The following is a 26,322-nucleotide window of genomic DNA, read 5'->3' on the forward strand; positions in this document are numbered from 1 at the left end:
TGTATCCAAATAGAGAGAATAACATTGCAACCTCTTTTCAAGGTCATTCCTTCGTCGGCCATCTGGATAACAAAATAGTTTTGTTTATATTTCAGTTCTCTGCGTATCATTAACCTCGATATATCGTGTCGAACAAAATGAAACTTTTCCAGTGGTTTCTTTTCATACCTGCAAAAATTCAGATCTGATCTCTCGGGTACAAGCTAACATTATCCCCAGTTTATTTTTGTATTTCCGTCTGAAGTTTGGTTAGCCAGACAAACCTTGAAAACCGGTTACGATATCGTATTTATTTTAACCACATCTACAGGTAGAACAACTGTTCACGAGGAGGGTTAAATTAACGAGCGGTTACAAGGATTAAATTAATGATTAACTGAATTAGGAGACTGCAGCCGTTGGTAAAATGTCAAAAGACTATATGATAAGGAAAATTGCGTAAATTAAGGAGAAAATAGATATTCATTTGTAAGTGCACTTGGCTGATTTGGGAGATACTTTGTTACAAGTGAACTATTTTTCATGGCAAAACGCGAAATGATGCAAAAAAATTATTTTACAAAGGATAACAAAAGCTGTGTACAGTACATAAGCCAACATGGAGCATTCGTAATAGCATTCTGTTTTTGCGTAGCGTAGCGACATGATTTGCTATCGCGCCATGGAAATAGAGCCATTTGAGGTTTACTTGTAGACAAGTTTACCTTTCTCAGCTTTTGTGACCAAAATACAACCAGAGCGGATTATTACTTGACGAAATATCGAAACTATTTCTCAAATTTTGCACGTTCAAAGAATCCAATTTCGAATCGACAAATTTTAGTAATGATGATGATTTGAAATGCCGAATTTTATTTAGATCTGTCCGCTCCAAACCCATGAAGATCTTGCTTTAGGATAGACCAAACGAATCTAATCGATGGCGCTTTCACATTTAGTGAAACTCATCTAGAGACAGCGCTAGATTTAGTTGCTATGATGAACAGCTAATGGCATTATAGCATACGAATACTATTGGAAATCACATCGTTTTGATGGTCTTCAATGGTTTCCGTTTTTTAAGAATATTCTGTTCTTTAAGAGGTGACGGTCACTGAATATATTTTGCATGCGTAAATTGGAAATTAAAAATGGAAATTATGAAATTTCCATTTTTAAAAAATTACTCTTCGAGAAAGATTTAGTCCTGATCACTGTTCAAATCAATAGTTGAACGCTTACATGCACATGCTGTAGATATCAGAATTACAGATCTGCACGAGGAATTACTTTTATTACAGTAATTTATACAAACAACATGGAATATATTTGTTTCAGTAAATTCCTGTATGCTAAAATTAGTAATAATATTTTTAGATACTTTTCAGTTCCGCATCCTGCCCGTAACCGACTAGCGTAGGACAGGTGCTGTTGGAAATACTTGTTGCCAACCTCAACAACTATTTCCGACGAAAAGAAAAATAAAATTATACAGAAAGTATTTTTCATTTCTGATCTAAGAAAAAAAAAAAAAAGCAGCTCCTCGGATAAATAACTTGCGCTACTACAGCTTAACATCAAACCTGAAACAGCAGCAGCCTAATACTGTAAGTAAACTGTAGCGACTCAGATTGCATCTCAAAAATCTATGCAACAACCCAACTGATGCGTTTTTATTGAGACGCCCGCGTTTTCTGCCCTTCTGTAAATAAATAAATAGAAATATGACGTCTGCTCTCGTGATTCTTACTATTGCTGTTTTTCAAAAAATATCGGGAGGTTGGCTATTTTGATCCTTTCGTTCTTTCTTCCTTTTGATATCCCCTCATGTTCTTTGTCAAATTAAAGTATCATATCGCCTTTCCACTGATTCTATTTTGAAGCTCACTTCGAAGTTCAAGTAATGAACTTCCAATTTCAGAAATAAAAATTAGAGTACTAGCATGCAAAGAATGCGACTTTAATTCATGCTTAATTTTACAGCAATGCGGTGTGATTTTGCTGCGCCTATTTAATTCAAACGAACTAGTCCTGCTTCCCTTGAAAGTTAACATTTTAGACAAAGTGGCCGTTTGAATTCACACAGCTTTACAGTCTTAGGGAATGATTTTATTCTTAATGCTTATTTAAATCATTGCGATCAAAATCGGTCACTTAAATCGATTTGTCACGTTGAGCTCCAGAAAAGGCCACCTTCAAAACACGCCCATTAACCGTGCAGTATTTTGAAACAAGTTATCCAGCGTGGAACAATATTAAAATGAAATTTCTTTTGTCTATCAACATTCGGCAAGTGATACTAAGGACATGAAACCATTAGTTAACTAAAATGACAGCTCTAAAAATTATGAGCGATCCTTTTATAACTAAAAAGGTCATCCAAATCATGTTTTACTTGTAGTTTTATATAACAAAAAAGGCCTTCAAAAGTGCGGTCAAATTAAAAAATCTCTCTCTGCTTCTTGCATAATGAAAATAAATCTGGCCCTACTAAGAAAGAGACGGAAGTTACGGATCAAACAACAGAACTTGTTTGTCCGAACAGACGACCTAGATCAGGGCATTCGAACGCATTTCAGCACTATCTTATTAATAGGAAAAACCGAGCTGGCCGAGGCAAAAACGACAAGGTTCCTTGAATGCTTTACTTCCTGATTGTTAGCATGCACAAGAACGAGAACAACAAGGACAATGTGGGTCACATGGAAGAACCCTGCTAGCATCGTGAGAATGGCTTCGGACAATGTTTGCCTTCCGAGAATTCAGAAAAAGTTTTCGCGGATCTCTCACTGGAACAAACGGGCATCTCCGTTAAGGCCGTACGAAACCATCAAAGTTAGAAAAAAAGTTATTAGGTTGTCAAAAACCAACCTTGATTCTGGCAGTTTTTTTTTTTTTTTTTTTTTTTAGGCCCTGAAATTTCATTTTCTTTCAAATATTCTCTACCAAAACAATAAATTGATTCCATTCCAAATATGTTCGTTAGCGAAATAAAATATATGTAAGAAATCAGTGACATTACGCTATTTTTGTGAAGCTCGTATTAATTCTGCGGTTTCGTGCCGTCGCCAAGACATCTCGCTTCTCCTTCAAACTTAGCCTCGAATTGGGTCAGAGGCCTTACTCGCGCACAGAGACACAAATCTACGCGTAAAGAATAATGACCTGATTTGGGGGATAGTCTTCCGCGCGTACAGAATGGCCCGATAACCTCGTTTGTTTAGACCCACTCATTCGTGTCATTTACCCTTACTAAGAAAGAAACAAGGATGTGGTCTTAAGATGGTTGCTGAACCGTAAGGGTAATTCCCCACCCTCTTTTCTTTAATAACCACAACTCATTTGATATATCCAGATCAAGCTTCTGGAATATCATTCAAATTTGCGTAGTTATATGTGTATTTCCTTATTCGACTCCAGTTATCCAGATACGAAATGAGGGTACCTTTTTACCATATGAAATGATAAAAAAATTCCTCGTCATTTTTCGATGACAGAATTTCCACTCTATAGGAAGATGGAAGTGCTCTGTGGCATTTATCCATAAAATGAGATACTAATACTAAGTTTAAAGATAAAAAATCGCGAGAAATCAGTTCATTAAATAAAACACGTAACAGACTTCTTAATTCTATTCTGGATTCTGCAATTTCTATGCTTTCGCAAAAAAAGATATGTTCGGTAGTCACTCATCCTCTTGTCTAGACAATATCATTAGTAGTCTCGGAATTTGTTTAGTTTTAAATTAGCGCCATCTGTTCGGACAGTTTCGATATTATGCTACTGTTCTACCAAGACTTTATAAACGCTATTGTTTATGAATGACTTTTGTACTTGTGCAGCTTTTTCCGTGCCCTCACCACAAAATTCCAATTAATTTTTAATACAATGAACTTCTTGGATCTTGAATCATTATTTCACAGCGGAATTTGAACGGAAACGTTCTTTGGACATACTCAGTCTCTTCGGGATGAATATTGAAGTCCAGTCCTCTAATTAAGCTTAATATCGTGTTAATATAAAATATTAATACGATATTAAACTTAATTAAATTCCAATTTAATTATAATACATTTTCGGATTCTTTAACAGAAAATGTGTGGGGTCGCTTTCACGAATGAGATTTTTCTTACAAGGGAAGCTTTCTTGTGGTATTCATGGATGGGAAAGTAACTTTTACATTATATAGCCTTTACAATATTCATTCAACATGTTGAATAAACGTTGTAAACGCCATTCATTTTTAAGATAATAGGTCCTTATAAACTCATTTGTTTTTAGCTCACTAATAATTCCTTTGCCTTATCCAAATTTAGGTTCTTCCATGTAATTACAAATTTCACATCATTTGTTGTTGAAGCCTGCAATTAGCATAATGAGATTACGTGATCGACTTACAAGTTACCTTCGAGAAAAACTGATGTTTTTCCAAAAGTTCCCGATATTGAAATCGGTACCTGATCATTAATCACTAGAATATTAATAAGGTAACAACTTTGCAGCATCATGACCTCTGATGACTAGAGTCCGAAGTCTGATGTATTTGCTATCCTGTCAGCAAGTCTGGCATCTCAAGGCTGTCTGGTATTTGGGGACACTCCTCCCCTAGTCGACTGTTTTTTTTTTTTTGATATACGGGAGGTTAGTGTCCGTCAGATGAACGCCCTATGCGAGTGTCTCCTTAGAAGTCCAGTTGTCATGCAACAACTTCAGACGTTGAAAGACGGTGGGAATAGGAGGGAGGGGGATGATTCTAATCTTAGTTAATAGATTCGAAATGTCGTAGGGGGGGGAGCACTATGCCTCTAGGCCCACACTTAGCTTGGAAGCTAACAAATAACTGGGCGCGGCGAATGTTAAATCTTTGTCATTAGTAAAGTGAATTATCGCCATGCTGGCATATTTATACTGCATACTTCCCTCGGCTACTGAATGGTAGTCTCGCAACTCATTAGAACGTGGTGAAAATTATAAAAAAAAACAGAATACTGGAAATCAAACTTCAAACTTACCAACTGGTTCATTTTCTTTAATTGTCCACTCTCGCTTGAAGTTAAACACAGGGGGCGTATTTTGACCAGGAAGTCCAGATCCTGTAACAAATTTATTTTGTATTAAAATTTTGAAATATCGAATTTCAGAAATATTTAAGTATACATATAACGAGTATATTATAGCAAGCTGTGCGGATCATTGATAAATTAGAGTTAGTGAATGGAAGAACAACTAGAGTAAGCTCCACTCCCCCCTTCTATACGTGATCTACCAGAAAAACAGTCAAGCATCTTCTATGACGCTACGTGTATGTCAATTATAATAATACATTCCTTAAAATTAAATGTACAAAAAGTTATTTATATTCAAATTTATTTTATTTAAGTATTACCGGAAAATCGCCAAAAGTTTCAACATGACACTCGTAGTGACACCTCATCTTTCTTACTTGTAAAATTAGTGAAGAGTAGCAGCACCATAATAATCGGTATAACTATCTTCTAATTTCCTACTTTTCTGTTCATGGAATGAAATTCTAAAGTCAGCTATGTTGTATATAAGGATACTCAATTAGTCGATATCAAAATTTCAATCAAATCCATCTTCGTTATGTTAGTACTTTTTTTTTTTAATGAGCGAATATTTGAAAAAAAAAGTTATAAAACTCGTGTATAGGTCTTGAGATTATGTTATATGGTACGTTCGAATGAGAGAGGATCTTAAATGTGAAAAAAAATTATGTAATTTATAGATGAGACATAATTCACCCAAGTTGAATCCAAAATTTAGTAATAAATTTTTATAAATCAAATCTCATTCACAAAAAAGTGGTAACTCCTACCATTTTTTTATGTTGTTGTTCCTTTTAGTATCATGGGTGAATGAATTGCTGAATAATCGGATTATATTTTGCTCTAGAGATCTAATGATAATACAGAACTTTCACAAACTTTACCCATACAATGGAATTCAAACCTAGATACAGCTTGTGACGTTAGCTACTCGGCCGGCAAATCTAGGTGATTTTACGCAAGGATTTTTCCTTGGCTTAACAGTAATCTTGTCTGGCCCATTCTCGTGACTGCAGTGCAGATACATTTGCTAATAGTAAATATATTATAGCCATTTAGAAAGCTTACCGTATTTATGAACTCAAAACTACGAGTAGAAAAGTATACGCTAGAAAACAACATCATACGTTTTTTTCTAGCGTATTTTTCATTAACAACTTTTATGGAATAAAAGTTGTTGATGAAAAAATCGGCCATAGCCTTGAAGAAATTCAAAAATTTCCAGTTTTTGTTCGGTTAGGGAACTATCACAAAAGCCAAAAATGCATCCTTGCTCTTATCTTTATTATGAATAAAAAAAAGGTGGATCGTCTATTGAAAGAAGATGTGAAGAACATATAGTTTATATTTCAAGAAACAATGTCAGGATCAGCTGACTTACTAAAAAACTGCCATATTAAAAAATAGCAAAATATTTCTTCATAGATCCTATAAATTTACAATATGTCCGGAAAATGTTGAAGCTTTTCACACTGACCCAATATGAACAAAAGTGATTCTCATCTGTTTAAAATCAGACCAGTCTGTCTTTGAACATGGAAAGCTGAAACAAATAACCGTACTCAATCTAAGACTATCTTGGAGAAAAAAATAAAAAGACAAAATTTCTCCCGCTGCGTAAAGTTTTCGCCCAAGCAAGTGAGGCTAGGCAAAACTCACTCAACCACTCGTTCTTAGGGCGCAACGAAGGAGATTCCTATTTTTAATATTCAAATACACAGCCAAACTGAACGTGGTTCCTTTTAAAATCGAGCAGTTTGATATTTTTGGTGACATAACTTTGCATGAAATGCCAGGTACAATGTTTGCCAAAAATATAGCGGCATTTTGAGGGATATCGGAGTGGGGAAAGAAGAGAATTGCTGAGTAGGATAATGAATGTCTTAAAATTGTTCATTGGTTCCATTTTATGTACATCTAGCAGAAAGAAAAGATCTATGGAAATAATCCGAGACAAAGAAGGATCGCAACATTTATAATTATGTAATTCATTATCACTAAAAATTAGTGCAAAGTTATAAACCAAACTTGAATTGGCTTGATATATTTAAATAAAATTCATGTAGTCAGAGGGAAGAGTTAAGTGTGAAGGAGGACAAAACAAGATGCTTAATCATCTTATGAAACGTACTTATGTTACCGAAAATAACCTTTATTTTATATTAACTGCACGAAAACTAGCAAAATCTAGGCATAGTTAGCAACTCGGCGTAGACGAGTAGCATGTTAAGAAAGGAACTTATTGATGCTTTTCGTGAACAGCTGACAATTGTGGTCCTTACGGAATACAAAGCGAGGGATGTTCCAGCGGGACAGAAACAGATGGAATGAAAAGAGGACGACGAGAAGTTATTGCGAAGTTAGGAAGGTGGACTGTTAGTGTTGACCAGCAACTACAGAAAAGTTGGGAAAATGCTAGTGGCCAGTTCGGCACAGCAGCTCTAAAAATACCTACGGTTAAAAAAAAAACAGGACAGATGCGTGCATATTTTGCTAAAATCACCGATGCAATTTGTAAGACTGAAGTTTACCACGATTTGAATCGCGAATATTTTTTTGTAATACATGAAAGTAGCGTTTATAACAGACAAGGTATTTTCCAGTGAAGTGTTTTAAGTAATAATAAGAAGAAGCGAATTCAAATATATAAATTGTAGTGTACGCTTGCGTTAATTCTTACCTTTTCCGACTCATTTTAAAGTGCTCCCTTAATAAGCAACGCTTAATGCTTGAAAAAAGTTGAAAATGAGGACTAATGATTAGCTAGCTAAGTTAAATGCACAGAACACCAGCCTATACGGAAGATGATATCTTTAAGAGGTTATACAGTGTAAAAGGTAGAGGTATCAAGGTTCTCTGTAGAAGTGAAGTGATCAACCTATAGGTGGTCCTCGGTGACGGACAACATGCTAAGGAACATTACCTTTCACACTTGACTGCGGTATTACAATGGAAATATTATTCAGCCATAAAAAAAGAGGGACATTTGTACAGCTGTCAAGCAGGAAACCGTTTAACGGCGAAGGACGTATACAGACGACTGAAAGCGAAAAGTGCGACGGCTAATCACAACCAAGACATTCCGACCGGTAGTGACACTTCATAACCACAGCAATGCGTTGCTATGTTAAGTAATAAATAATTTATAGATAAATTTATGTCAGTGCAATACATTTGAACTACAGATGCTCTTTTTCATTGTGTTCCCGAAATACTATTAAAGTGTTTCAAAAGTCAGTGTGCTTACATCATGGCATAATAATAGGTACAATAATAGCGCCAAAGTAAACTTCATGACATGTTTAAATAATGAATCCAACATTTTAGTCCCTGGTTTTAATGTTTAGTACTCTTGGAAGAAGTTCCCACCGGTTCAGAGTATTTCAAAATTAATATGCTTTATTAGTAATAGTTGTATTATTTATTTTTAAGATTAAGGTTAGTGTATACTCTCTTCACCTTCGAATAAGACCTACTACTTGGCTTTGATTGATTTCCTAACCAATTTGTTTGTATCCCAGGACAGTGGCGCACCCAGGATTTAATCTTGGGGAGTGGGGACGAGTTGAACGGATAAAAATATTTTTATCCGTTCAACTAAAATTCGTTAAATTTCATTCATTCAATAAAATTTATTAGGTGATTATAAAAATTTATTTAAAGAATAAAATTCTGTTTTCTTTTCACAAAGCTCTTGAATTATTTCAGTCGTGGTTACATTAATCTCTCTCTGTGCGTGTGTGTGTGTGTATATATATATATATATATATATATATATATATATATATATATATATATAGCAAAGCCAGTCCGTTCAATCGTGATTGTGTCATGGTAGATCTTAAATAGGTTTTTAAAAGGCGCAAGTTAGAAAATGACCTTTGACTGACGCATGTTGTTACCGGAAGCGTTGCAAATATTTTAAATAAGTTAATGATGTTAGGCTATAACATTTTGTCACACTTTGAAACTGCATCAACGGCATTTTTGCATGGAGCTATTGAAAACGGTTTTTCAAATTTCTTATACCACAACTTGAATTCGGCGTTCAAAATTGCTGGATTTGTATAAGGCAAATCACCGGCTTAAAATTCACACAATTGACGAAAATCTTCCATTGCACTTGCTGTTGGAGCATCTTTTCCATTTGGTAGAAGAGAAAAAAAAATATTTCAAAATGTTGCGGTGACGAGTGAAACGTTCATGAAGTTGAGTCAATATTTGGTCAATAAATGGAATGAAATAGTTCTCCTGAAGTTAAATACCAAGAATAGTGATCGGATCTTGCTCCACCCTTACTATGAGTTGCCTCACTTTGCACTACCAAATGGGTCAGGTGTTGCACTATCAAAGTATTTGCTTACGCTTGGAATCGCGAAACTTTATATAGTTTCTATATTCGGCATGAAACTTTGAGTTTCTATATTCGGCATGAAACTTTGAGTTTCTTATTCGGCTAAGAAACAATATGGGATGTAATATCCCTTAACTTAAACAAGTACTTTTATTATCAGTGAATAAGGTATAAGCAGTCGGTGTAATATATTTCTCAACAAATAGTGCAATTAGAGACAACTGAGATAAAAACGACACTAATTACTAAATCACATGTCCTCTCATACAGAAACTATGCTGTATATATAGACTCAAGCAAAACCATATGTTGCACCTCACAACACATTTTATCTAAGTATTACTTAGCACTTCTGAAGATATATTGAGCCATGGTAGACGGAGGAAAACCTTCAACAATAAAAATCAATAAACAACAAGCAATTGGTTGAAATGTGGTGATGTGGACAACACATGTTCACTTTAAATCTGACAGAACAGCAAGGGAAGGTGGAAGCAATAAAACCATATTGTTTTTCACTTCACCCCTCTTTTATTACTCGTCATTCTGCCGCTACAAATTAAAATAGTGGCAGAATGTTCATTCCATAAACATTCTGCCGCTATTTTTTTCTTTTTAAGTATTCATTTTATTTTAATAATTTTTACTTACTTATTCAATTTTAATTTGTTTTGTTTGGATAATTAAAATATATAGATTTATTGGGTTAATTTAAGCCTGTGGACCACCTATCCCATCGTCGCGGACCACCTGTGGTCCGCGGACCATAGGTTGAGAAACACTGCTATATGGTTCTCTCACCTTATGTGACCCCTAATTCATAAGTAGTATAGAAATAGAAGACATGAAACAACATAAATAAAAAATGAAGTATTTTGGAAAATTTTCAAGTGTTTTTTAACTTTTTCTTTTTTTTGGGGGGGGGGGGCTTTGCCCCCTCCCTGGGTGCACCACTTCCCCAGGAAGATATAGTACACGACGTCCTTGATCCTGATAAAACAAGGTGACACTGCTTTCTTGTTTTTCCGTGCTATTCTTACAACATCATCTTCTCTTGATGAAATCAACACTATGTAACCGCAGTTTAATTTTAATGTATGGTCTGTGCTGCTGTACGGTGCAGAAGCTTGGACCTTGAAGACAACATTAATAAAAAGACTTGAAGCCTTTGAGATGTGATTATACAGACGAATGTTAAAAATTCCATGGACAGCAAAAACGTCGAATCAGGAAGTACTGGAACAAATGGGGAAAATCACGTGAACTTTTAGATACCATAAAAAGAAGGAAAACTGCATATCTTGGTCACCTACTTCGTAATGAAAAATATAAGATACTTCAATTGATTATAAAAGGAGATAAATGGAAGAAGACAAGGAAGACGAAGAAAATCTTGGCTGGCAGACATCAGCCAGTGGACTGGCATGAACTCAGACTGCTCAGAGTGGCTGAGAATCGCTCAAAATTTGCCAAGGTGGTCGCCGACCTCCGATAGGAGAGGGCACTCAAAGAAGAAAATCCTTACAACGCCTTTCAGAATAACATTTTCATTGCCAGAATTCTTCCAAATGGTGGATTCATGGTTTGTAATCATTAAGATTACATCCAGCATTTTAAAATCCAATAATTAATAAGGTAAAAATACTGATTTCTCTCCACTTTTTTTCTCTCACTAAGTTTACTTATATAATATCAGAAACTTAAAGTCAGAAAATGCAGTTTTGTAAATTTAAAATTCATAAAAAAAACTGTAATAATACATTTACAAAATCGACAGGGAAATTTGCATAATTTTTATGTTACAATAATTTTTATATTCCATAGCGATTAATACATAAAGGATAAAGGACAAATGAAACCCCAAGAAATTGTAGCACTTCAGTTTATAATCGACTAATATCTCTCAAAATGGAGTAGAAGATTACAGAGCAAAGGCTACTTATTTCCAACTTCAAATATCAATGGAGTTCAGCTGAAATCGAGATATATTCAGATTCCCTAATCAACCATTCTTGTTACTTTATTACTAAAGTGACCACCCTTTAACAAATCCCTGTAGATTTCGATGAATGATTTCACCCTTATCTAACCAAACAAAGACTTAACTTCTCTTCAATCTTAACACTAACATCACAGAAAAACGAAAACCCTCTTTTTGACCGACTTTGTCAAGGTTTTTAATTTTATAGCTTTCTAGATTAATCTTGGGCATTGCACTATCGAAATCTGCTACTTGCACCCCCCTCCCACCCCTGCAAAGTTTCTTTAAAGCCTTGCAGTTCTTCTGAACTGTTTCGTCAACAGTAGATCGGCAACCAATTTTTAATTTTCTAGTTTTCGTTAACAATATATATGTTTTCTGTAATGTATGAAAAAATGAAAATAAATTCAAACTTTTGCATCTTATAATATTGTTCCCAAATGAAGAAAACGATTGGATGCAGCTACATAAAATAAAGCTGCTGAAATCCTGACAAAAATTCGATATCTCCTTTTATTATCGTCAAAAGAGAGAGTTATAGACATACTTTGCTAAATGTTGCTTGCGATACTAATTCTTTGGATTTTGCTCGATGACACACTAATCGGAAATTTAATTCGTTAAGTCGGGGGTGGGGGGGGGGTGGAAATCACGCTCACTAATAAGTGGTTTCATGCTAATAGCTTTTTTTTAAAAAATCTTAAATTCCTACATGTAAAAACGTATTTAAAATGAAATACCGAGATGCATGTTTGTATGAAAATCTTCACGGATAACTTCAAATTGTAACAGTAACTCAATATACTGAATTACTGTATTTAGATGCAAATGAATTATTACTATAAATCAGCCCTTTGTTGTTCTGTTTGAAATATTTCCATACAGCACATTGTGCTCACGTGCTTAAAAAGTAAACAGAAATTAGCATTTTGATTCTTGCATTTTTATTAATTATCTTGTACAAGATAAGACAAATAAAAGCTACAATTGTAATGCAAAATGTGAACTATAGCTTGCTAGGATTACTTGATTAATTCAAAAGCTTTTATAGATTAGAAATGAATTAAGCATAACTAGCTTCTCTAGAGAAATTTTGACTGATTCAGCTAGAGCATAGGTTGCCAAACTTTTTCGGGTCACCGCCCACTTTGCAAGACATAAATTTTGTAACGCCCCCCATTATAACAGTTTGAATAAAACCATCTTTCAAATATTTGAGACTGAATAAAACCATATTTCAAATACTCAATACTGTACTGTCAACATTTCTTCTTATATTCAGACATAATGAAGTAATAAAATTTGCAAAAATAATCACAAAATAAAAGATTTAATTTACACTTTGTATGACTCCACTTACCTATCACGCTTTCGACTGATGATTGTTGGCAAAGCACACAAAAAATAATGAAACTTATTCCTAAACCACTGGTATTTATAGATTTGAAATCTAGCCCGAATCGACTTGCATGCATCGACTTGTTTGCGATACCATTGTACTCGTGCTTTGAACAAGTCACTGCAAGCACCCATATACCTGTCAAAACATGCTGAATTGAGTGAATTACCTACGTAATAGTTGACCGACATACTAGTTAAGACTCGTCTGCTGCGTGGATAGACACACATATAAAGCCTGTATGGCACGATCAATTTTTACAATAGCAAAAAAATGAATAATTTTTTTTTTAAGTATATAAAAAATATAATAAGTATATATCCTGTATGACACGTTCAATTTTTTATTTTGCACGCAAGCGCATTTTGTTCGTCCGACCACGACATTGTCCAAATAATTATAAATAATAATTAATAAATAAAATAATTACACAAGATATAAACAACAAACCTACAAAACATAACCACAGAAAACAGTATAATAAGTTTCGAATAATATTTGCTTTGTTTTTTTCCCTCTAATTAGCAATATAAGTTAGTACTAACTAGGCTAACTAAAATTTACGATTTTATTTCTTTCTTGCCATTATTATTTTTACTCGTAATATTAAATTATATAAAATTGGGTTTATTTTTGTACAAATCAATTAGAAAAGTGGTTTTATATATTTTATATATATTTTGAAATGAAATATAACGAATATATTTGCTACTGTAAACATAACCTATTATACACACGTATATACATCCTCTATTTTCTCATTGACATAGAAAATTGACATCTATTTCTATCTGACATGGTAAATTTTCAAATGATTAAATAATTGAAATAGAAAATTAATAAAAAAAATTGATCGTGTAAGACGGGCATAAGATGAATTAAAATTCAATATTTAAATTTTAAATGATTATCTAATCGCAAAATCACGAAAATAATTAATTTTTAAATATATATTATTAATTTCTTCTATAAAGAGCCACCGACCCCTAGACCGCCTGAACGTCCTCAAATACTTCTGATCTCACTACAGTCCCCCTAGAAGGCTTCAGCGCCCACTGGGGGCGGTACCGCCCACTGGGGGCGGTACCGCCCACTTTGGGAACCTATGAGCTAGAGTTACCGACAATTTAATAAATATTTACTAATGTATATATGAATACTTAAACTTGAAGAAATACAGGAGGAGAAAATTATTAGATCTTAAATGATTTGGCGGTTGATAATGTTGAATATAGCAATTTGACTAAATTTATCTGGATTTCAGTAAATCCATAAACATTTGACAGAAATGCTCCAAATAAATATGATTACTTCGTGAGAGGATAGAACATTGGTTTGAAATGTTAGACACATGAAATATAGTATTTAAAAGAGTGCGATTATGTGAAGTACCTAACTGGTTGTCAGATAAAACTGTCAGGTACTCCACAGTTCAGTGTGGGGTTGGTGTTTAATATACTCGATGATTCATTCAGATATTAAATTTCCACTTTCTGCTGATGACGTGAATCAGATAGAGTAATCAGTCATCGAGATTCTCAGTTATTTCAGGATGATCTTAAGATTGGAAGAGCGGACAAGGAAGCGGAATTTAATGTAGACAAGTGTAATTTTGGCAAGGACAACAGTACGGGATGAATACAGATTAATTTGATACATCCAGTATTGTAACAAATTAATTTGTATCCGTCTATCAACTGATACATTCAGGTTGTTTAGGAACCTGATATAGGAAAACTAGTATCAGCAAATTTTAGATTAAATTAAAAAGATTCATAAATAGAACTGTTTATTATTATTATTATGGGAACTCGTCCACGAGAGGTTGGTCAACCTATAGTACACTAGTATCGTGGATGGACAAGAATGAACTTGTTCTCATTTATCTTGAAGAGCTGTGGATTGTATTCCTTGGAAAGCATAAGATGGCAGACTGTTCCCAAGGACAGCAGAGGAAGGGATGAACAAAGAGTAAAAATTTGGTCTATGAGTTTTGAAGATGTACTGTGAGGTGTTGATAAGCTGCTGAATGCAAGTATTATTGACTAGGGAGTATTATTGATTCTAATGCTGATGAATAATAGCAGTACAAGCAGAGAAAATTGAGTGACTGTGTGAAGTGTATTAGTGAGATGGGGGGAGCATGAATCAGTCTGATTACAACTTGTGTTATTCACATTTTTTAATAGTGATCGAGCGAATCGAAGATATTCAGAAGAAATTTATTAAGTGATCAATGCTTGCAGGAGATTTGAAGTTTATGTAGTCTAGAGCAGTGCTTCCCAAACTGTGGGCCGCGGCACCTTAGGAGCCGTAGGTTTTGTTGAGGGGGGCCGTGAAATGACGAAAACAAATTGAAAATGTTTAAAGACTAAGTAGATTTTTTTATTTTAAAAGAAACATATTTCTTCTTATTTCTTTTTTGTTATTTTTTATACTTTAATGGAAAAAAATCGCACATTGGTGCGGGTTCACAAATTTTGCTTCCTGCGTATTTCGGCGCTTAATGAATATTAGTAAATATATGCTTATTCATTTAAGTTTCATTTCAAAGCAGAAATCTAAGAATTGCAGTTTCAAATATTTCACCTGATATTGACTTTTTGTGTAGCAGTATTGAAACACATCCATCACATTAAATTGTTATTAAACTTCTTTTATGTTTTTAATTCTTTCTTTATTACTAATCGTTTTACGTGTCATGTGCTTGTACTGCAAATGTACAATAACAGTAAATCTACCTATATAAAAATATGAGATAATGTGCCATGTTAAATGTGTATGTAACATGCTAGAAATATAATATTTGCATTTGATTTTTGCAATATTCGTTGTGTATGTTTTGTATTGAATATAAATACAATAAATATTATAATAATATATGTCTATATTACGATTTTTTTTCGAGGGGGGCGTGAAATATTTTAATTTTTCCATAGGGGGCCTTGACATCCAGAAGTTTGGGAAGCACTGGTCTAGAGAATATAATAACAGCAGGAGTCTGTCGTATTGCATGTAGCTGCCATAAATTAACTTAATCTCGTAGTCAAGAAAATCAACTTGCTTTATATTTAGCATCGTTAAATGCAGTAAAGAAAAAAAAAATGCACAACAAAAATCTGAAACGATATATTGTGACTTCCGCTATTCATGTAGCAAACAATATGCCATCAAGGAGGATATTTATAGATTGGCCCTAATTCAAACACAAGATATAATTTGGCGTTAACACAATCTCAAATATATTACATCGAGAATTTATACGCGTCTGTCATTAACTGCACGGCAAGATTTTCATTCTGTGTGCGTGAGGAATATAACCTCTAAAGACGGCTCTACAGGTGTAGCAAGGTCTCGAATGCACATTTGTTTGGATAGTTATCCCTTCCCCGAGGATTAGACTGCACTCGCTTAAACAGAAGGACTACAGCTTTCTGACAGTTGTTTCGATTTAACTACAGCTCGTCAGTGGAAAAGGGAGGTGACCCTGTCCAGTCAAGGATAGCGAACAACGGCTGTCAAGTTATCCGATCACATGAGAACAGAAAAGGGCAGTTCTTTGTGTTTATGGACTTCAAGGTGAAAAATACGTGACCGACCTAACTAAAGACAATTTCTCTTTTCTTATTTTCCAAAAAAAAAGGTTACATTTTGCGAGCGAGCGTCTGAAAGTGAGGGATTATTTTAATACCGTTCCTTAACATCGGGTGTTAAGATATTGTGCGTTAACACAACGATTGTCTATGTCGATCATCTACGTTTGTTTTCATCCTCCAAAACAACTGACGTTATCTCTTCACGAAGAGACTCCGACTTGGAGGGAAGGAAAACATTGTTGCGTTCTGATTTGCTAACCTTAGGGAATGAATTCGGTTGAATTAGTTTTTATTAGTCTCAAGTCGAAAGCAACCGCGCCTTCTATCTGGTTATTCTTGCTCTTCGTTGAACTGGCGTTAGTTATCTTTATTTCTTGTTTACTGCTCCCAAAAGTTTCCATGTGTGACGTCAAACGCTTCCACTTTTCTAAAGGCTAATTAAAACTGGCACCTCGTGTTGGAGCTCTCAACCTCTACAAAGGGGAGGAGGAAAAGACCTTCCTTTTAACATTTGAAAGTTTCGGGGAGGGAGGGGGAGGAACTGTTTTTGTCAGGCGTGGATCGGTTTGTGGAGCGCGAATCTTACTACAAGAAACAGCTAAGGTTAACCTCTTGTCTCTAGCGCCATTTAGTACTGCAGCGCGACAGTGATAAGATATAGGTCATGTCTAATTTACAGAAAAGTGATTGAAAGGGGAGGAGTAACAACGGAATCTAGGACAGGTTAAGTAACATTTCTCACCTTTTTAGGTACGGACGTATCGATCACCACTGTTGATAAACGATTTTTTCTTTCTTCCCAACTTTACAAAAGATTTGGTATATCTTGGAAAGTTTCAAAAATTGATTTCTTGGTGAAAAAAAATATTTGATCAGATATTTTTAATAATTGTTTTACACAGAGTATTTCGCGAAAAAAAAAGTTAGCGTTTGTTATGTTTATAATGCAAAATGATATTAAAGTTATAAAAATATAAACTAAGAGTAAACAGAATATCAGCCTTTTATGCAGTTGTCTGCAACTATGACACTGTTATTATATAGCATGTGGGTGGACGAGAACTTGGGCCATTTACACAACGATATACCACTCTTCGTGAGGAGTATCCATAGGGCATTCAGTAGACTACCTTTAACTGGAAAGGGGGGAAAAAATGTTCGATTCCCATGATTGTACGACGGGATCATTTCAAGGTGGGTTGGTCTATCTCATGTCGTGGTAGGAAGTTTTTTTCGAACGTGATACATATTATAATGCATTCTCAGCTTCTGTGTGTGATTTAAAGCAATGAACTTTTGACAAGCGAATTATTCCAATCTCATTCGGAGATGGGTTTTTTTCCCTTGAGTTGAATTTTCCCCCATCACAATATTTCTGGCTTCAATGTTAATCCAAATAACTACCATTCGCATCCCAAAATATGTAGTAAGCATGGCCAATCTTTGTGTGGTCATGCTTACCGATCTGAAGTGCTGTTTAATGTTTAGGATAAATCTGACGTTCATTGCTAGAACTTATTCTTTAATTTCCACAATGACAGTACTTCTGATTGTTTCCAAAAAGAAAGTTTTGCTGCTAGAGCTATAAACGAAGAAAGAATGACTTAAGTGGTGGTGGTTTTTGGATGTGAACGATATTTTGATGTTCACATGTTAAGTTAATTTTTTTTTAAAAAACCGTTAATTCGTTTGCTTCTATTTTCTCCATGACCACTATAGTACCATAGAAGAAGTTGCTCTGTAAAAGATATTGTACACCCGAAGAAAATAAATAGAGGAATGGCATGAAAAAAACCGAGTGAGAAACAAATGTTATATTCCATCGCACTAGTGAAAATGTACGTAACATAATTACTTCTGATTTTTTAGATGATTTCTTTCTAAAAACAGGCGACACACAAAATAGAAGCCAACAAACGTTTTTACAGAAATTATATATATATATATATATATATATATATATATATATAATTTTTAATTTTATATATATATAATTTTATCACATTATAGCTACTATTTATTTGCGCTTAATTGGATATTGATGCAAAATCACCTTTACGGTAGAAGCATTAACACCTGGGTACTGTGAACACAGTGCTACGCCTCTGGCTAAACGAGGGGAATTAGCATGAAATGGATGATTTATTTACAGACGTCATCTGAAGGGGAAGTGTCTTCTTATGAGTAGTAATCCGCGCGCACACACAAACACAGTAAAGCAGTGAAATCCAAATGACAGATTTTCTTTCATTGTTATATTTTCCTTTTCAGGAAAATCGATGGAATCTTAAACTGCGAAAGGATTATTCATTTTAACATTTAGTATTATTTGGAGTTCAAATACTACATTATCGTTTTTCTTTGTATAATAATCCTAAAAACTTGTTATGGCATGACTTTCATTATTATTTTATAAAACTATATTAATAACGAAAAGATGTATTTTGCAAGTCTCATTACGCAGTTTGCAAATTTTATTTCATTAATTATAATTACTCCAGATTTTATAACTCATTAAGATTCTATTAACACTAATGCATAAATAACGAAGCAGTGCAGGAAAGCTTGAGAAACCTTTTCCAAGAGTTGACCTACCTTAACATTGCAGAGTAAGCAATTTTTCCATTGATTGGTTTCAAAATAGATGTTAATGCTGTAATTTAATCCACACACACACACACACACTTATTCCACAAACATCCATATACACACACACACGTTTGTGTTAATAAATACCGTCTCTTAAAAATATAAAAATTGTCACGTTCTTAGTATACTAGTATTTCTTTGTGCCGTTTATCGCTTTCTGCGATGTCTTTTAAACTTCAAAACCATGATTTTTTTTTTTTTTTTTTTGCAATGGAGAGTGGTTGTCGAATGAGATGCGAGTGCACAAATACTGAATCGATTTAAGATGGAGGTATTGATAGACATTATCTCTGTTAGAATGGATCTTACTATTGCATTCCTCGATGAGTCGACTCCAAGAGGAGTATGTGTAATAATAATGTGTGGATAATTTGTAACATTATTGAATTATCTTATTTTGAAATCATAATTTAGTAACTGATTTCATATTCAGCACATTTTCGCGTTTTTTTAAACAAGTCTTGAAGTGCTGTCTATAATCTAAAAAAAAAATTCAGAAAAATTACGAAATGGAAGCCAAATTTTTTCTAAGCTAATTCTTTGGCTTCTTCGTTTTAAGTGTAACATTACCTTCGTTATTTAGGTTAACGCCGGACAATGACCGTTCGTTGTCTCAGTTCAAAAGAGCGATTGCTTTAAAGCAGCTTTAACATCGAACCCAAAAATGAAGTAGCAATTTGATTCTCACAGTTCTGAATTTTCTATTTTAATTTTTCTTTGCAAAATATCTTGAACATACCAGTTCATTTTACTGCAAATGGTAGAAGCGTATTTTAAAATACACACCGTGTGCATTCCACTAGTCGAAACGTCCCACCCCCCCAACCTTTACAGAAGAAGGAGGTGCGACTATCTCCCTCCGAAATACTGACTAATCTTTTTTTTGCCGGTAAACAGTGGAAAAGTATTCATGCTTTTGAATTTGAGCTCTAGATCCGGAAATAAGAATGTAGAATCTCGATGTAGATCGTCTTGAAGTGTTACAGATGTGACAGCGGTGCTCGCATAGCAGGTATTCATCTTGTCAGAACTTGACAGATGTCGTTTCGTAAATAAGTGTAACGCCCTTCGTATTTTAGTATAGTTTTGAAATCGTAAGCTGATTTGGAAGCACGTGTACAACGCAATCTGTCCATTTCCCATGACATTATTATATTTGTAGACTTCATGTCTTGACCCACTTGTATGACATGTTAAAGTTAGCCTCTTATGTAAGCCAATATTTAACCTTACTCTAGTACAGAGTAAAGTCTTAATTTCTTAGAGTAAAAGATCAGTGATATTTATCGAAACGTATGCTCGAATTATTTATTTTATCAAATATGGTTATGATAAAAATGTACTCAGTATCTGATGCATTACTTAGCATTCGGAAAACCTTGTCAAAACTTAACTAAATTCGTGTTCCGTCTATCTTGAGCCATCGGTTGAAGACCACTGTTTGAGGTTTCTCATTGGCGCATATCCACAGGCTATAGTGCAGTGTCCTGGCCAAAGGGTAAGCGGAGGAATTTAAAAAATGGTGCTTAATTACTGTGGTGTGGCAGGTCTGATAGCACGTGCAGTAGGCAGCGTCTTAACAATGACTTCTAGTTTTTTACTACTGCAGGCTGCATCGTACTTCTCTTCCTACTGCTTCAACTTCACTCGTTTAAGTGAAGAAAAACACTGGCAACAACAGGAGTTGCACAGTCACCGTGGAAGGGGGAAAATCACGTTGTTTATTGAGTCTTTGTAGCAGATGTACCAGTATTAGTTTTCTTGGAAATTATCAGTGCAATAGGAACTATGATGACAATTCATTAATCCAATGCAAGATTGATTCTTCCAGTTGGTGTAACATTAAATAAGATATAAACATTTGATGGGTAAATGATTTGACAGATCCAGTTGGAATCAGCGATTCCTTTGTTATAATCATAGCACGGTGTAGTCCCGTCGTTAAGACGGGAGCAAACACCAAATTTTGTACTACAATTAAAAAACTATATATATATATATTCTTGCAGTGGCGCACTCAGGATTTAATCTTGGAGGGGGGCAGAGTTGAGTAGACGTTTTGCGAATACACACTACACATCGCATACGACCTATAACTGAGCATCTGCAGTGATCGCTAATTCATAAGTAGCACACAACATAAATAAAAAAAAAATGAATTTTAATTAGGAAAAGATTTTTGGAAATTTTTCTGTTTTTTCCTTTTCTTTGGGGGGTGCCCGGGCCCCTTTCCCCCCCTCTGGGTGCGCCACTGTATTCCTGCAGTGGTGAGCTATAAAGGGCTCGCGCGAGCCCTTTGTTAAATTTTTCTCAAATTTGCGAGCCCCTTGTTGTTCTTGTTTACTTTTTAATTTTTTTGAAACATATTAAGCGACAAACTCATAAGGTAACCTAACAAAAATTAATCTATTCGGCAGTGTGTATAGATTATTTGGAATTATTCTTTCAACTCCTCTATAACGAATGCACCCAAGTTTGAAAATAAAATAAGCGCATGCGCTATCTTTACCCTTCTCGTAGCTAATCATATGGTAAAACCAGTAGCCAATCAAATGTTTTATAAAAGATTTCATTCTTATTATATTTTGATAGTTAAAGAAATGTTTTTCTTATGTAAGATAAATTAACACAGTTAACTGTGTGCAAATATTTCATATTTAGATCATGAAATATTTGTTTAAAAATGATAGCCTTTAGAGGTTGATTGTCCTCTCATACTTTTTGATTGCAATTTATACACAAGCTGTATTAATAAAATATTCTGGATCTTAAATTCGCCATGGAAAAAGTGACCTTGGCCCAGTGTCTTTCTAGTGGTGTGAACCTTAGTATCGGTAAATTAAAAAGTTCCTGGTGTTCTATACGAGATTCGAATCTTTCTCGCGATACCAATTAAAAAAAAAAAAAAATCATAACACTACTTATTAGCAAACTTTACCATGAATATGCATTCGCTTGAATTTAAGTCCAAAATATATTTATAAAAATTATATTTGTCAGCACAAAAACTGAGACAGTTTGCACGTATCTATTATAATTCGGATTATAACAGCAAGTGTGTCATATTGCTTATGTTTCTATCAGCGAAAGGTTGATAAAGGTCAGCTTATATTTTCTTTATATTTCTTTCAAAAATTATCGTATTTTAAAATTAACTTTTGTAAATCAGCATTCTTAGAATCAACTTGATGCATATTTACACCAAATCCGAGCTACTAAATATACTTGTTTGAGCTTTCATTAAGTTTAAGCGTTCCTAAAGAAATATATAAAAAAAATTAAAACTGCAGAGGATATCAGCTAATATTACAGTCATAACTATAAGTGCATACTGCCAGGCCAGCCTGGTTGGTTGGTTGAATAGTTAGCATATCCGTTCTCCAACAACAGGTGGCGTGTTCGAATCTCGCTGTGGGCATAGATGTTTGTGACTGTCTTTAGGTGAATATCACCGCCCGGTGTGAGACCACCTATTGGAGGTAGTCTCCCTCCTTGAAGGTGTTCCGTGTTTGGTCTCTAGGGCAGGGTCCCTGGACCATGTAAAAAAAATAAAACAAAAAATTAACAAAAATAGGGAAAAAATTCGTACTGTCCACTACCGATGTGGACAGTTTAATGTGCCTCCCGCCCCTTTCGTGAGCGGGAGCCACATTAAAAAAAAACTTTCCTTTTTAGGGTGCTTTCCAGGGTTTAAGGAGATACACAAGAAATTCACAAACCAGTAAACAGTCTTTGTAGCGACGATGCTCTTTGTTGGAAAGGCCTGCGTTCGTATTATGAGAGGAGAGTTATAAGAGATTGTCAACTAAAGGTTATTCGGTTTTATATGGCAGGGTATTTGCACATTTTGCGGGATAAAAAATCGAGATACTGCCCAGAATATTGATTTTACATCCCCAGAAGCGACCAGAGAACACACACTAAATATTATATTCGCTTTAGTCTTAGACAGACGTAGAGAAAAACAAACTAAAAAAAAAAAAACTCGACTTTGTTTTTAAATATGTAATTATATTGTGTACTTTTTTAAAAAATATATATCATGAGAAATCAAGATAGTTGTTTATTCGATGACATACATTTTGGAGTTCCACTTGAGATTTACTGTTCACCAATAAACATGAAAGATTATTGTACCACTTTCTTAATTTAGATATATACACTTAAACTCCTGCAGAACCAAATTAAGCAGCATTTGTAAAATAAATGACTCGACTGTTAGTCTTTTACAACTAAGAAACGAAATAAGTTATTTTAAGGGAATAATTCAGAACTGAACTACACATGAATGCAGTGTACTATATATACACAACTCGAAATAAAAATCGCAAAGCGAAACAAATTGCCTTCATTTTTAATTGTCAAGTCGGTTCATGTAGTATGCACCGAAGCAAAGCCTTTCGTTAATAGGCAGTTTTACACAGTTAATTTAAGATGTTAATTAACTGGAAGAGCTGAAAGTATTTATTTTTAATGACAAGTTTTACATTTACATCCGGTGTGTTCTAATAAATGTTGATAGAATAGACAATAACACACATAGCAGATTGTTAAGATGGGTGCAATTAGTTGCCAGTTAGGCCTGAAGTAGTTCGAGATCAAATAATTTGCAAAAGTCCGTTCATGAAATATATTTTCTTTCTCAAGCTTGAAAGAAGGCATCTATGGTTCTCTAAGTCTGTTCATGAAATTGAAGTAACCTCTTAAAACAGCTTTGTCCAAATCAAAATATGCCTGTTACTCTTTTCCATATTTGCTTTGCACACTGCGTCTGATTTCCCAACAGTGATTGGAACCAAGATTTAAAGCCGAACATTCTTTTCCCTTTAAGAGAAGCATAGATGCGTTCAATGAATGGTTTGTATCAAGGATATGTTTGAAATTGTTTCGGTAAACTGACTTCGCATATGGATTGGGGTGCCGATATTTTATTTCGAGTCAACCATTTTGTGTAATTGTAAAATTGCATTAGTGTCATTTTTGCAAGATCATTTTTTGTTGCATATTGAAGTCGTTAATCTCGATGCACTCCTGTTAAAAAAAGTTTCATGGGTTTTCAAAAACTTCATTTAGAGTTTCAGCCAGTGGCAGATGGACTTTTAGCGAAGACTGATAAATATTTAGTTTCATAACATTTGTTCTATTAATATAACTTACTTGAATTTTTTTTTTCAAAATTTTAATTTACAAAATATATAGATATACAAACACATAACAGAAGACTGGCGAAACTACATTTTTTTAAAAAAAGCGATGCCTTGGTGGTATTTCCTCTCCCTTCTCGGGATCTGCTACTGATTGCATCTCGAGTTTCTTTTAATTAAAATAGATAAGTAGCGTAATATTTCCTCTGTAGGTCATTCCATGCTTTTATTTCATTACTTTGAGTGCATTTAGATTACTTCATCTGGAGGTAAAACATATGAAGCAACATATCGTTTTTATACATTGTGTAATTACATCTATTATTGCACCTGTTATATTTAACTTGAATCGCGAATTGATACAGGTTATGATTAATTATTATTAATCATAACTATCATTAATTTCAATATTGTAATTAAAAGCTTTTTTCCCCCTCTTAATAATTGTTAAGTAGTCTTATGATAGCACAATAATCCACTGGTCCAAAATGATGGATCATCGTTGCTATTATGTCAATACACTCTTATAATCGAAATCGGCTTAGTCTAAATAATAGTGTAGTTATCCTCTTTCCCGCTTAAGAAAATCATAAAGCACAGACTTCCGCATCCAAGAATTCCTCTGCTACTCCACTGAAGTGCATTAATTCTGTGTTTATAGAAGCTAAAGGAAAATTGGTATAATAATTTTAATTATTTTAATGAAACAAAGCACATGCTCTTTATATATAAATAAAGATCTGTTACTCGTATCTAATCTATACCATATTCATGGCTAAGCCACTGCATAGATATCATGACAGGTTTTTTTTTTTTTTTTAAACTATCTTGGTTGCTTCATTATTTTAGTTGCAGTCAAAGTTGTGTGGATGAAAAGACATTCATTTAAGGTATTTTTATTCACGTACATTTAATGGCATTTAACACTTCATGCTTGATAATTGAACAAGATGGGTTTTCTTAAGTTTTCTGCATGGAAAAGGCGTTGATATATGACCGGAAGGAAAAAGGGGGGGTGTAAGAGAACAACTTGAACGTGTGCCTTTTAATTGAAGTAATTGCTATGGAAAAGTTCAGTGAACTGGTTAAAGACTTATTTTAGACTCAGGTTGCAACTAATGAGATATACTTCCGCTCCACGAGCGCGCACACACACACACAACTTGTAAGATGATTCTCACGAACAGTAGCTTTCCCCTCCTCTCTTCCTCATTTTTTGATCTCATATACAAGACAGATGTAACATGCCGGGTCATTGAGAAACAGGAAATACCTAAAGAAACTCTGAATCTACATTCCTTTTTCAAAGGATGTGTCTAAACACACCTAATAAGTATTCGTCTCCATGATTTGCAGCTGTTAAACGAACACCAAAAGTTCCACTCAATCGAGATTAAGTTCGCAGTGACACGAGGAACATAATCGGTTCTTCTTAACATGCAATTGTCACACGATTAGATACGTGATCGAGGCGTCCTTCGCGATACGTGTGTCATTATCATGTGCTCAACATCCATCCAGTACCCTGGATCAGCATACAATTCAAAGAAGTTGTACGGATGAGCTATATGAGGATTATTTTAACACCTAACATATATTCAACAAATGCATCAAATTTAAAGACTTACCAAGTTTCCATTTTGCTGTCCCCAGAATAAGAAAGTATAGCAAATAGTTGTACATAGCCTAGCAGCGAACTTGCACCTATCCCAGCACTTTAACTCACTTTGCCAAGACAGGTAACTAGTGCGCCACCGAAGAGAATAAATAAGTATGGAAAGTCCAGTAGAAGGAGCCGAAGCTCATGATCGATAACATAAAAACTGAATCATCGGTAACAGTCCATTACTGAAGAAGTACCCATCTCATAGGTCGTCATTTAAAATGTCTTCTCGGCAAACTCCGCTGCTAGCAGCAGACGAACGACTGAGGTCTCGCGCGCTACTGCAACAGGTTTCCTGACGTCACCATCCCATGATACAAGGTGCACGCGCAGCGCAATTAGAATGGAGGCGAAAAAGGCGGTCACGTCGTAAGATGTTTTGGCTCGGTGGGGACAGTAAGGTAGATGACCTTGGGCAGCAGTAGTAGGGGGGAAGAAGGGGGGACTCTGCTCCAGCTTGACAGGGCACGAGACCAATAGAGAGAAGAAGA

The 26,322-nt window shown here is 34.6% G+C and overlaps 1 protein-coding gene across 1 annotated transcript in view; it reads right to left on the minus strand.

The window, feature by feature from the left end:
• LOC150096341 (tyrosine kinase receptor Cad96Ca-like) overlaps nt 1-26,047 on the minus strand; it is a 106,148-nt gene extending 80,101 nt beyond the window's left edge. Inside the window, exons 1-2 of the mRNA XM_090409035.1 lie at nt 25,797-26,047; nt 4,992-5,072 (exon numbers count right to left, since the gene is read on the minus strand). Of these exons, the coding sequence (XP_090265161.1) occupies nt 4,992-5,072; nt 25,797-25,851 (136 nt within the window). The 5' untranslated portion in view covers nt 25,852-26,047. The remainder of the gene's footprint in view (nt 1-4,991; nt 5,073-25,796) is intronic.
• Nucleotides 26,048-26,322: the final 275 nt, after the last annotated feature.

The sequence above is a fragment of the Typopeltis vanoorti genome, chromosome 19, assembly GCF_054136105.1.
Source record: "Typopeltis vanoorti isolate ZY-2024b chromosome 19, IOZ_Tvanoo_1.0, whole genome shotgun sequence".
Classification (NCBI taxonomy): domain Eukaryota; kingdom Metazoa; phylum Arthropoda; class Arachnida; order Uropygi; family Thelyphonidae; genus Typopeltis; species Typopeltis vanoorti.